Source organism: Phyllobates terribilis, unplaced genomic scaffold, assembly GCF_046119375.1.
Source record: "Phyllobates terribilis strain yellow unplaced genomic scaffold, ASM4611937v1 Scaffold_13__5_contigs__length_258822181, whole genome shotgun sequence".
Lineage (NCBI taxonomy): Eukaryota > Metazoa > Chordata > Amphibia > Anura > Dendrobatidae > Phyllobates > Phyllobates terribilis.
The window spans coordinates 99,016,993-99,030,282 of NW_027362773.1; the positions used below are offsets into that span (position 1 = coordinate 99,016,993).

The 13,290-nt window shown below is 40.2% G+C and overlaps 1 protein-coding gene across 14 annotated transcripts in view; it reads right to left on the bottom strand.

The window, feature by feature from the left end:
* Positions 1–13,290, bottom strand: part of MICAL2 (microtubule associated monooxygenase, calponin and LIM domain containing 2) — a 255,023-nt gene that overhangs the window by 119,844 nt on the left and 121,889 nt on the right. For 9 of the 14 annotated variants that reach the window (XM_073658276.1, XM_073658280.1, XM_073658279.1 and 6 more), the window contains exons 15-18: positions 9,188–9,256; positions 6,453–6,602; positions 2,231–2,356; positions 275–967 (exon numbers count right to left, since the gene is read on the bottom strand). In XM_073658276.1, the coding sequence (XP_073514377.1) occupies positions 275–967; positions 2,231–2,356; positions 6,453–6,602; positions 9,188–9,256 (1,038 nt within the window). The remainder of the gene's footprint in view (positions 1–274; positions 968–2,230; positions 2,357–6,452; positions 6,603–9,187; positions 9,257–13,290) is intronic. The other 5 variants (XM_073658281.1, XM_073658283.1, XM_073658284.1 and 2 more) reach the window with 3 other exon arrangements.

A 13,290-nucleotide genomic window follows, 5' to 3' on the forward strand; every position in this document is an offset into this window, starting at 1 on the left:
AATAAACAAAAAAATTAGGCACCCGTTCCTGATTTATACCATCATTACTCAGGCTGGTGATGCGATCCTCAGGCAGGTTTCCTCCTCCTTTCTTAGCCTGTGAACCACCCATGAGTAATGAAGGAGTTTGATCCCCTTCCCCCTGGGACTGCATCCATGCATGTACACTCTTGGAGAGTGAAATAGGTATCAAAGACTATCGCAGATAATATATAAAATTATTATTGCATGCCATATGAAAACTCATGCTGTATTATCTAGAATTATGGGTCACCTGCTCAGCCCTTTCTTCAATGAGCTGCAGACGCTCTAAGATTCCAGACAGAACAAGAACGGAAGGACAGGAAGAGGCGAGAGAGTCTTCTCTTTCTGCAGGACTGGAAGGGTCATCTATCTCTTCTCTAAATAGTGGCTCTCTGGTTACAGTAGCTGAGGCAGGCATAGCTTTCTCTCTGGTTACAGTAGCTGAGGAAGGCATAGCTTTCTCTCTGGTTACAGTAGCTGAGGAAGGCATAGCTCTCTCTCTGGTTACAGTAGCTGAGGAAGGCATAGCTTTCTCTCTGGTTACAGTAGCTGAGGAAGGCATAGATCTCTCTCTGGTTACAGTAGCTGAGGAAGGCATAGCTTTCTCTCTGGTTACAGTAGCTGAGGAAGGCATAGCTCTTTCTCTGGTTACAGTAGCTGAGGAAGGCATAGCTCTCTCTCTTGTTACAGTAGTTGAGGCAGGCATAGCTTTTTCTCTGGTTACAGTAGCCGAGGAAAGCCTGGCAGTCTCTTTTTTTACAGTAGCGGAAGAAGACCAGGCTGTCTCTCTGGGAACAGTCACGGAGGAAGAAGACCTTGCAGTCTCTCTGGCTACAGATGTTGAGGAAGGCCTGGCAGTCTCTCGGGTTACAATAGCTGTGGCGGGCAAGGTTGGCTGAGTCAGGTTTCTGACCAGCTGCTGGGATCTCGCTACTGTCTGAAACTGGGAAAAACTGCAAATGAAAAGAAGGGTTCCTCGGTCTACACCAGATCTCATGCATCACGCTTGGCTTCAAATAATGTATTTATTGTCAGCAGAGCTATACTATAGCAATGAATTAACCAACAGATCAAATATTTACAGAATTCTCTTTATGAAGATATTTCTGTAGATACAAATCTTCCAATTTTCCAAATTTATGTCTATTGAGCAAGGAGTAAGCGCCTTATGACCCCCATACACACTGTATGAAATTCCCCAACTTTAGCAGGACCAGTCAACCATCTAATATGCGTAGTATTGTTTTAAAACTGTTTTATTTGAGGGTGCAGCTCTATGTATATGAGCATAGTCATTTATTTTACTCTGTATTTCTGTTCCTTGCTGTTTTTAAGCTTTGCTTTATGACAGCACATGGAGAAATCCTTTGGTTACATTTGTAAGCTTGATACAATGGATCGTACAATTAAGAGCACTAGATTGATACATTGTAACAAAAACAAAGTTGTGTAAAGAATTACAGCCAGGAGGGGATTTCACCTTCTAGATACAAACAAGAATGTTTCCAATCAGTAACAGTAAGCAGGGGTCTTGAAAACAGTGAGGAACTAAAAACATTTTTGGAAATCAATGGGACTGCTACAAATAGCCAGGCACTGTACTTGGCTTTCTCCAGCAGGACCATAGACAATGAATTGATCACAGGCCGACCATGTGCACTTCTGCCACATTCAACATGGGCTCTGCGCGTCCTATTTTTGGGGTTCCTGAACCCTGTTTTTGTAATCTCTTGGGGCAGGGGATAATTTGCAACATGTATAGAATGTATAGGGGTAGATACAACTTAAAGGGACACTTTACTTTTAACTATCAGTATAAAGATGCAAGAAATAATGAGTAACTTGAGTAGAAATATGTATGTATTATCCTCCAGTCACAAACAAAGCTAAATTCTCTTGGCTTTGAAGTAAAGCAGATGCTCACATTATATATACATAGTTAAGAATTATTCTGTTCTGACTGTAAAGTTTTGATAATTTGCCATCACTGTCGATCAGAAATCGGTAGAATTATGAATGCAGCTCTGGATGTGACAGGAGTATAAGACAAGATGTTTTGAAATGTGGTTAAAATAGGGCACTTGTGTTTCTTTTCCACAGTAGCAGGTAACTTGCAGGCATGCTGAGAGTTGTAGCTCTCCAAGTTGTAGTTGCACTTGTTTACAGTCAAAAACTCAATCCACTTAAATCAAGCACAACATCATACCTGCTTTTTGGGGTCAGTCTGTGTAAGGCAAGGGGGTGGGTCCGGAGGTTTAGCAAAGCGGGGGTTAACAGGAGGCGGGTCACAGGGCGGAAGCTCTGGTGTAGAAGTATCAGGAGGGGTTAAGGCCTTTTTACCCCAGAATTGGATGAATAATAAAGAAATGACAGCAGAGAAGATAGGAAGAGATTAGCAGAGATGTCAGAAGTGCGTGGGAGGGAGGCAATGAGGGATCAGACGACACATGGAGATTAGAAACATCATTTGTAGATGACCAGGAGGAAAAAATGAAAGTGAACCTGTCAGCACATTTTTACATATCAATACAGTGGTATGGCTACATAGGCGCTTATCTCCCAATAAAAATGACACCATTATTGTAGAGATCCGATATGCCAGTCATGAGAAATCTAGTGTAAAAGCCGTATTCATATCAGGCTGAAAGTGCACTGTGGGTGTGTCTGTGCCCTTGGAAAGAGCAGCGCAAGTAGATTGACACGCCCTGCTGGCACCCCTGCAATTCTGTCAGATAATACTCAGTTTCTTCCTGAAAATGTTTGCAATCACAAATTCTTTGGTATTATTCTCTTCATTTAATTTGTCTTCAATGAAAAAACACAAAAAGAATTGTCCTAAAGCCAAATTGGATATAATTCCACACCAAACCTAAAAAAGGGGGTGGACAAAAGTATTGGCACCCTTTGAAAAATCATGTGATACTTCTCTAATTCGTGTAATTAACAGCACCTGTAACTTACCTGTGGCACCTAACAGGTGTTGGCAATAACTAAATCACACTTGCAGCCAGTTAACATGGATTAAAGTTGACTCAACCTCTGTCCTGTGTCCTTGTGTGTACCACATTGAGCATGGAGAAAAGAAAGAAGACCAAAGAACTGTCTGAGGACTTGAGAAACCAAATTGTGAGGAAGCATGAGCAATCTCAAGGCTACAAGTCCATCTCCAAAGACCTGAATGTTCCTGTGTCTTCCGTGTGCAGTGTCATCAAGAAGTGTAAAGCCCATGGCACTGTGGCTAACCTCCCTAGATGTGGACGGAAAAGAAAAATTGACGAGAGATTTCAACGCAAGATTGTGCGGATGGTGGATAAAGAACCTCGACTAACATCCAAACAAGTTCAAGCTGCCCTGCAGTCCGAGGGTACAACAGTGTCAACCCGTACTATCCGTCGGTGTCTGAATGAAAAGGGACTGTATGGTAGGATACCCAGGAAGACCCCACTTCTTACCCCGAGACATAAAAAAAGCCAGGCTGGAGTTTGCCAAAACTTACCTGAGAAAGCCTAAAATGTTTTGGAAGAATGTTCTCTGGTTGGATGAGACAAAAGTAGAGCTTTTTGGGAAAAAGCATCAACATAGAGTGTACAGGAAAAAAAAATAGGCATTCAAACACAGTCCCTACAGTCAAACATGGCGGAGGTTCCCTGATGTTTTGAGGTTGCTTTGCTGCCTCTGGCACTGGACTGCTTGACCGTGTGCATGGCATTATGAAGTCTGAAGACTACCAACAAATTTTGCAGCATAATGTAGGGCCCAGTGTGAGAAAGCTGGGTCTCCCTCAGAGGTCATGGGTCTTCCAGCAGGACAATGACCCAAAAAAACCTTCCAAAAGCACTATAAAATGGTTTGAGAGAAAGCACTTGAGACTTCTAAGGTGGCCAGCAATGAGTCCAGACCTGAATCCCATAAAACACCTGTGGAGAGATCTCAAAATGGCAGTTTGGAGAAGGCACCCTTCAAATATCAGGGACCTGGAGCAGTTTGCCAAAGAAGAATGGTCTACAATTCCAGCAGAGCATTGTAAGAAACTCATTGATGGTTACCGGAAGCGGTTGTTCGCAGTTATTTTGGCTAAAGGTTGTGCAACCAAGTATTAGGCTGAGGGTGCCAATACTTTTGTCTGGCCCATTTTTGGAGTTTTGTGTGAAATGATCAATGATTTGATTTTTGCTTCATTCTCTTTTGTGTTTTTTCCTTGCAAGCAAATTAAATGAAGATAATAATACCAAAGAATTTGTGATTGCAATCATTTTCAGGAAGAAACTGAGTATTATCTGACAGAATTGCAGGGGTGCCAATACTTTTGGTCACCACTGTACATATGTAAAAATGTGACAAAAGGTTCCCTTTAACAAAACACTATTCACATTCTGCGGCATTTGACCGGATACATTTTTATCACGAACACTCCACAATATTTATTCCACTGCACAGTATCGAACTATATTAAAAGTTTAGCGCTTTGGAAAATCAGATTTGTTCTTCAGTCACACCCAAAGCTGCAACAGAGAAAGAACATTGCAGTTTTTACATACTCTATCATATTGCGGAAGCAGGTAAGAGACATTTCCTACAATAATGTGGTCGGCCCACCACAAAAAGACAATAAAATTGTAAAAAGGTTGTGCTGGGGCTAAAGACTATAATGGGTGTTCTAGAAACTAAAAATGGATAGAACACATACGTGAAAATCGGACATGTGAATGGAGCCGTAGACTTTGTTTTGTATAAAAATGTTGTTCCCTTGTGCGATCACTCTCCAGGAATCAGAGTGGTAAAAATTGATTTTGGGAAAGTCCCTTTTAGACATATGTGACATATGCACTACAGAGATGACTTCTTCCTTGTACTGACGTAACTGGTATATGAACGTGTCTGGGAGGGGAGGATGCACAGCCCTGAGGAACGTTACGTGGATGAAGTCAAATCGTTACATGATGAAAAGTTTTTCAACTTTCTAATATACTTTGTTTTCCAATTCGTCAATAAATAGAAACATTAGAGTCTGAGACACCCCATAGAGAGCTAATACTTCTCACAGCTGAGGGTTTGCTTCTCTTATATCCCGTTTGGACAATCCCTCGTTATTGAAAAATAGATTAGTATCGCAAGTCAATGACCTGGGTTGTCCCCAATGTATCCGACTGGTTTCTAACTTGTTAAAAGGGTTATTTACCAAAATATTAAATGATCCCGTGTCAATTAGCGGTCTGATCACTGGGTCCCCCCACGATTTCGTGGACTGGGCTCTGGAGCCTTAAAAACTGGACTTAACCCCCCGAGAGCCCCATCTTGAATGGATACGCAACCTCCACCCTATTCGTTGTATCGGCTTTTTCTGATGGTCTCACAGACAATGAATGGAGCGAAGGAGTACATGCACCTCCCCTCTGTATAGCACGATATTCAGGGTCTTGAACCCTGATCTTAGGATTGTTGGGGGCTCCCAGTAGTTGGACACCCAGAGATTAATAAATTATCCCATATCCCATGGATTAGGGAAAAAAACTCAATACTTTGGGAATAACATTTTATGGTAATTCACAAAAGACTATCTACACTGGATACAACTGTGGTAGATCCTCAGCTTCAAGATGTTAGTTATACACTTGTTTTCAGCTTCTGGGTTTACGTAAAATGGTTTCTGTTCCTTGACAGTAAGAAGAGATCTTAAACACTTTGAACTAAACCGAAGCTGGTGCTTCCTACGTAGGTCTTACAGGAGTTGTCCCATAATCAACATACATCACCTATCTGGAGAATTGGTGATAGGCATATAAAAGCTGGTGAGACCCCCATCAATAATGAGAATGGGGGGTCCCGAAGTCACCTGTGTGATTAATACAGCAGTGAGCATGTGTGATCATTAGAGATGATCGAACCTGAACTTAAAAGTTTGGGGTTCGTACCGGACAGTTAGTGTCTGGTGCTAAACACCGAACACGGACTTCTCCCGGAAGTACTTTGCAAAGTTCAGAGTTCTGGGAGAAGAGAGAGAATATTTTTCCAGATCCAAAGTTCGAGTTTCCATTGTTTTCAATGGGTTTCAGGTTCTGGCTCAAGTTCGAGTACAGTTCTGATACTCTAACCGAACTTTGGAATAAAGTTTGGGTCGGGTACTAAAACCGAACTTCCAGGGTTCCGCTCATCCCTAGTGACCACCGTTCCATTCACCGTGGTCGCACATGTGAATCAGGCTAAAAACTTGCAATTTTATTCTGCCAACCAATAAATCTCTCCTCAAGTCTATTAGAAAGTAGCAGAATTTTCCACTATAAGTGCTTGAGGGTCAAATATATGATGGTACTGTAATACTGGAAAATCTCTCTTTATATGACGTTTCTCCTTAGATGGTGAAGTCTTAAACACATCACATGCCAGAAAACGATAAACAGGACAGGCTTATTACACAGGCGCCGGCTTACCTGTCTCCGTAATGATGTATTTGGTGCATTCTCTTCGAACTTGGCCAGTAACTGAGTAGCCATGGACTTGACTTTATTCTGATTAATGACCTCCTTTGTGTCGCTGCACTCGTTGCCAGAATTGATACTTTCACTTGACAAATTCACTGTCTACAAAACAAAAACATGAAACGCGACTTATTGGCGTCTACTGAACCTTTTACCTGTTCAGTCACCCAAGAAATGAAGTCCTCCACTAAAGGAATGAACATGGAATGAGACGCACGGGCTCTTACCAGCCCCAGTCAACATACCATAGATTCCACAGACTAATATCTAAGTTGGAGGAAATCCCAATAACCAGAGCAGTGTGAGAACATTTCAGACATCTCCAAATTAAAAAGTAAAACCGTAAAGAATCTGTTCAAAGTTTCGAGAGCAATTACAATTATATTATAGTAGTTATGTTTTAGCACATAGGGGGCAGTATTATAGTGGTTATATTCTTGTACATAGGGGGCAGTATTATAGTAGTTATATTCTTGTACATAGGGGGGTATTATAGTAGTCATATTCTTATACATAGGGGCAGTATTATAGTAGTTATATTCTTGTACATAGGGGGCAGTATTATAGTAGTTATATTCTTGTACATACGAGCAGTATTATAGTAGTTATATTCTTGTACATAGGGGCAGTATTATAGTAGTTATATTCTAGTACATAGGGGGCAGTATTATAGTAGTTATATTCTTGTACATAGGAGCAGTATTATTGCAGTTATATTCTTGTACATAGGGGCAGTATTATAGTAGTTATATTCTTATACATAGGAGCAGTATTATAGTAGTTATAGTCTTGTACATACGAGCAGTATTATTGTAGTTATATTCTTGTACATAGGGGGCAGTTTTATAGTAGTTATATTCTTGTACATAGGAGCAGTATTATTGCAGTTATATTCTTGTACATAGGCGCAGTATTATAGTAGTTATATTCTTGTACATAGGAGGCAGTATTATAGTAGTTATATTCTTGTACATACGAGCAGTATTATAGTAGTTATATTCTTGTACATAGGGGCAGTATTATAGTAGTTATATTCTAGTACATAGGGAGCAGTATTATAGTAGTTATATTCTTGTACATACGGGCAGTATTATAGTAGTTATATTCTTGTACATAGGGGCAGTATTATAGTAGTTATATTCTTGTACATAGTGGGCAGTATTATAGTAGTTATATTCTTGTATATACAGGGTAGTATTATAGCAGTTATAGTCTTGTACATAGGAGAAGTATTATAGTAGTTACATTCTTGTACATAGGTGCAGTATTATAGTATATATATTCTTGTACATAGGAGCAGTATTATAGTAGTTATATTCTTGTACATAGGGGGCAGTATTGTAGTAGTTATATTCTTGTACATAGGGGGCAGTATTATAGCAGTTATATTCTTGTACATAGGGACAGTATTATAGTAGTTATATTCTTGTACATAGGAGCAGTATTATAGTAGTTATATTCTTGTACATAGGAGGCAGTATTATAGTAGTTATATTCTTGTACATAGGAGGCAGTATTATAGTAGTTATATTCTTGTACATAGGGACAGTATTATAGTAGTTATATTCTTGTACATAGGAGGCAGTATTATAGTAGTTATATTCTTGTACATAGGGACAGTATTATAGTAGTTATATTCTTGTACACAGGGGGCAGTATTATAGTAGTTATATTCTTGTACATAGGAGCAGTATTATTGTAGTTATATTCTTGTACATAGGAGGCAGTATTATAGTAGTTATATTCTTGTACATAGGGACAGTATTATAGTAGTTATATTCTTGTACATAGGGTGCAGCATTATAGTAATTATATTCTTGTACATAGGGACAGTATTATAGTAGTTATATTCTTGTACACAGGGGGCAGTATTATAGTAGTTATATTCTTGTACATAGGAGCAGTATTATAGTAGATGTATTCTTGTATATAGAGGGCAGTATTAGAGTATTTATATTCTTGTACGTGCCATCTGATTCACGCTGCCAATCGACTTTTTTCTGATGCCAAATCAGTATGGGAAAAAAAAACGCTTATCAGCACTGCCCCATAGTATAACATTGGTCTGAGTGCTATTCGATAACATCAGATAGCACTCTGCCATTTTATTCGGTCATGTGAGCGAGCCCTTACATTGACCTCCGTGCCGGAATGGAACGACGGAAGAACAGAGCACCGGAGTAAGAGGCGCAAGAACAGGTGGGGATAGGGGAGTATAAAGTTTAATATTTTTTTGTTTTGACCCCTTTATCCACTCACGGCAATTGGGGTAGTTTTAATTCTACCGAATTGAATCAGCGAACTTTCGCAAATTGAATTTTAGCAGATCCACTCATCTCTATATAAGATAACATCATGGAAACTCCATGTATGGTGACAATCTCTGCTATGGAATATTCTGGCGCTACATAAATAATTAAAATAGGAATAAATGGCGCTATAATAAATAATAATAAAATTATAATTATATTGCAGTTAAGGAAAAATCTGCAATGAACCCTTCAAAACTGTACTGTATGCTGGATCACGAGGAGCGCTGCTCCCTAATAAACCACAGCTGTCAGTAATTGCTCTCAGGCCCAATGTGGGCTGCGGCGAGCAGCGACCGTGAAGTATCTGGGCCACCCCATAATGTCTGCCCCAATATTGAACCCGTCTATAGTCACCAGCGAGTTCCAAGCACCGACCTCATCAAAGAGCTGCATCGTCCTCCTCCTCCTCTTGTTCACATCATTTTCTTCAGATTTATTTTCTTCCTGGATAAAGGTAAAAACACAAAACCATTAATGTTTAGCGGCCAGAGGTGAAGCTGGGAATTACTTAGTGTAGGCACAAAAGTGAAATACGGACCATCCTGCTCATTGGCTAGAGTTTGACATGCACCAAATAAGTGATATATAAACTTTTTCTGAATTCTGCAAATAGAAATGAATCATAAATTTGCAAATTCTGCAAGTTTTAATTTTTTTTGCATCAATTTCTCATGATTTTAAGATCTCTTCTCGCAGTCGCAGAACAGGAATATTATCGCTTACATTCACACATACACATATTACGTACAGCTGAGGGTGTATCCAGTGCAGATCCCAGATAGATACATTGTAGCAAGAAAAGAGATGTGCTAAGTTTACAAGGAATGGGTACCACTGGAACAAACCTTCAGCTGTATTATATCTGTACAGTTTTCTTATTCACTTGCAGCAAAGGGACTTTTAAACTGAAACGCGAAGACTATGAATCATTTTTTTTTACGTCTTTTGGTTAAGGTTTCAGGAATTTTTGTTTGCAGCAAATTATGTCGTTTGCGCCATTTTTTTACTCTAGTTTGTACAGTTCTCGTCATTCATCAAAAGTTTGCAAAATCTTTGCACAATTGTTCTCTGGTACCCTAGCAGAGTACGAATTCTACATCTATTTTTTATTTATTCTTTTTCTTTGCTCAGTTTGCTACATTTTAAAACTGTTTGCAACATTTACTCAAAAAAGGTGCAAATGAAACAAACAAACAAGCAAAAAAAAAAGCATCTTCGCATTTACATTAAATTCTTCAAACATCGTTTGCCATTTTGAGAAATTTGGTCAAAATCCAAGACAACAAAAAAAAAACCTTAAACTTTGCAAATTATCAATTGGGGGCCAAAGTATATTTGAAAGTGCTTGTTTATTTATTTATTTTACTCACTTATATAGCGCCATTAATTCCACAGCGCTTTACAGACGTTATTATTATTGTTACGACTGTATTCTGTCTGGATCATCCTCCTTGAGGCAAAGCTCTTGCACTCCAGACTGAATATTTTACCTGCACTGATACATTGTAACAAAATCATTATGGAAGAGAGAATTGTGTTGCCAAGCTTGCAGATGATTGCCGGAAATTAGGGATGTAGGATGTGATAATTAGATATTTAGGCAAAGTTGGGCGACAACTAGAGTTGGGCAAAATGACTTGCAGGACCCCGGTCACCAGAGCACTTTGAACTTCCTAGAAGCTGCCGGTATCCTACATCTTAATAGACTCCGCAATGTCATGATGTGGTGGCGTGACAGATGTCGTGATATAGTCATGACATTTCGGAGGCTTACAAATCAGAAATGGCGCCCAGGATGCCGGGAAATAGTTGGAAGTTTGCAGTGATCTGGTCCGGTGGTGGGCAATGGTCCTCCAAATCGTTCCACTTTAGTGGCAACTCTTGTGAGGTGGCCATATTGGTCATATCAATTACTACTGAAAGGGCAGGAGGGCGCCACCTAGAGGTTATTGTTTCAGGAAACATCTCCCCATCTGTCCATGGGTTGGGCTTGGTTTGCATCTCAGCTCCATTGAAATGAATAAGGCTACGCTGCAGTACCACCCACAAACTTTGGACATGTGTGGCGCTCTTTCTGGAAGTAAGCAGCCATGTTTTTCTAATCCTACCCAACTCCTTTAAGCAATAAATGTCTGTATTTAATCTCTTATTCATTATACCAACCCCATATCATCCCTTGACACTATTACGCTCACATGGCAATAATCAAAGTTTCACGACAGTTTTATGTTCGCCCCCAACCTTTTTCATATTAACGCATGCTGGGGATAAATTAGTATTTGACAAAGTGAAAAGTCCTTAGTATTCCTCACCGGAGCCAGTAATGGGGGCGCCAGCCTCTACCTCCTGGAACATATGGCCAGCATTAGGGTAACACATGCTTGCGTGCTTCATATATGGGAGCAGACGGGCGGACAGGGGAAGGATTTGATAAACGCACGGTCCAGGTTCATACATGAGATAAGTGTTTCGTGATTGATTTCACCCTCCATAATTCCAGGGGGTTGGAGATAAATCACAGATCTGGTTATTTTCTGGGATTGAAGTATAAAAAAAAGAAAGAAAAGCTTAAACGGCTCAGTCCGCGTCCCGAATAATTAATTTCAGGAGGTAACGTTAAATACGTTAGTCAGGGTAATTAGATGACATCATGGAGTCGGGGTCATGGAGTTTCTTGTGTTTTGTTTCTATGGTAGTTTGGGGTAACATCTCAATTATGGGGGCCCCAGACTTATCTCCTTCAGTTAGTGCAAGAAGTGAGATGAAAGAAAGGGCGAGAGGCAGCGATCACAGCAACGTCTGGAAGACAGTGAGGAGAAGTGGAGCGGACACTTGTTTAATGTGGGTTTCAGTGAGAGATTTCCTCCAATCCTACAGTTTATTTATGTAGGATTCCATTATACAGTCATAACTCACAATGTATCCGCGGCTCCGGGGAGGATTCTGTAGCAGCTGCACCTTGTAAAGCAGCAGAGGATGATAAAGGAGACACATCCCTCCTCCATCGCTCTACAGGTCCAGGCTACTGGATAATCACTACATGTCCTGGTAATTACTAACAAATGGTCCATGTTCTCCAACAATGTACAAGATCCTGATGTCGGATCCTAGCAAAGAACTTCACCAGACACAGACGTCAAGCAAAAACCCCATTCACTCATGAAAGTACTCCAAGTATTCTGCTGGAAGTGCCTTAAAATGGCTTTAAAAATAAAAGGTTAAGAGACTTTGAAAATTCACTATACTACTTACAAAATGTGATTTACAGTTTGTAATACTCCACAGCTGAACTCACTATTCTGCTGGTGCAGTCACTGTGTACATACATTACATTACTGATCCTGAGTTACATCCTGTATTATACTCCAGAGCTGAACTCACTATTCTGCTGGTGCAGTCACTGTGTACATACATTACATTACTGATCCTGAGTTACATCCTGTATTATACTCCAGAGCTGCACTCACTATTCTGCTGGTGGAGTCACTGTGTACATACATTACATTACTGATCCTGTACTGATCCTGAGTTACATCCTGTATTATACTCCAGAGCTGCACTCACTATTCTGCTGGTGCAGTCACTGTGTACATATATTACATTACTGATCCTGTACTGATCCTGAGTTACATCCTGTATTATACTCCAGAGCTGCACTCACTATTCTGCTGGTGCAGTCACTGTGTACATATATTACATTACTGATCCTGTACTGATCCTGAGTTACATCCTGTATTATACTCCAGAGCCGCATTCACTATTCTGCTGGTGTAGTCACTGTGTACATACATTACATGACTTATCCTGTACTGATCCTGAGTTACATCCTGTATTATACTCCAGAGCTGCACTCACTATTCTGCTGGTGCAGTCACTGTGTACATACATTACATTACTGATCCTGCACTGATCCTGAGTTACATCCTGTATTATACTCCAGAGCTGCACTCACTATTCTGCTGGTGCAGTCACTGTGTACATATATTACATTACTGATCCTGTACTGATCCTGAGTTACATCCTGTATTATACTCCAGAGCTGCACTCACTATTCTGCTGGTGCAGTCACTGTGTACATACATTACATTACTGATCCTGAGTTACATCCTGTATTATACTCCAGAGCTGAACTCACTATTCTGCTGGTGCAGTCACTGTGTACATACATTACATTACTGATCCTGAGTTACATCCTGTATTATACTCCAGAGCTGCACTCACTATTCTGCTGGTGGAGTCACTGTGTACATACATTACATTACTGATCCTGTACTGATCCTGAGTTACATCCTGTATTATACTCCAGAGCTGCACTCACTATTCTGCTGGTGCAGTCACTGTGTACATATATTACATTACTGATCCTGTACTGATCCTGAGTTACATCCTGTATTATACTCCAGAGCTGCACTCACTATTCTGCTGGTGCAGTCACTGTGTACATATATTACATTACTGATCCTGTACTGATCCTGAGT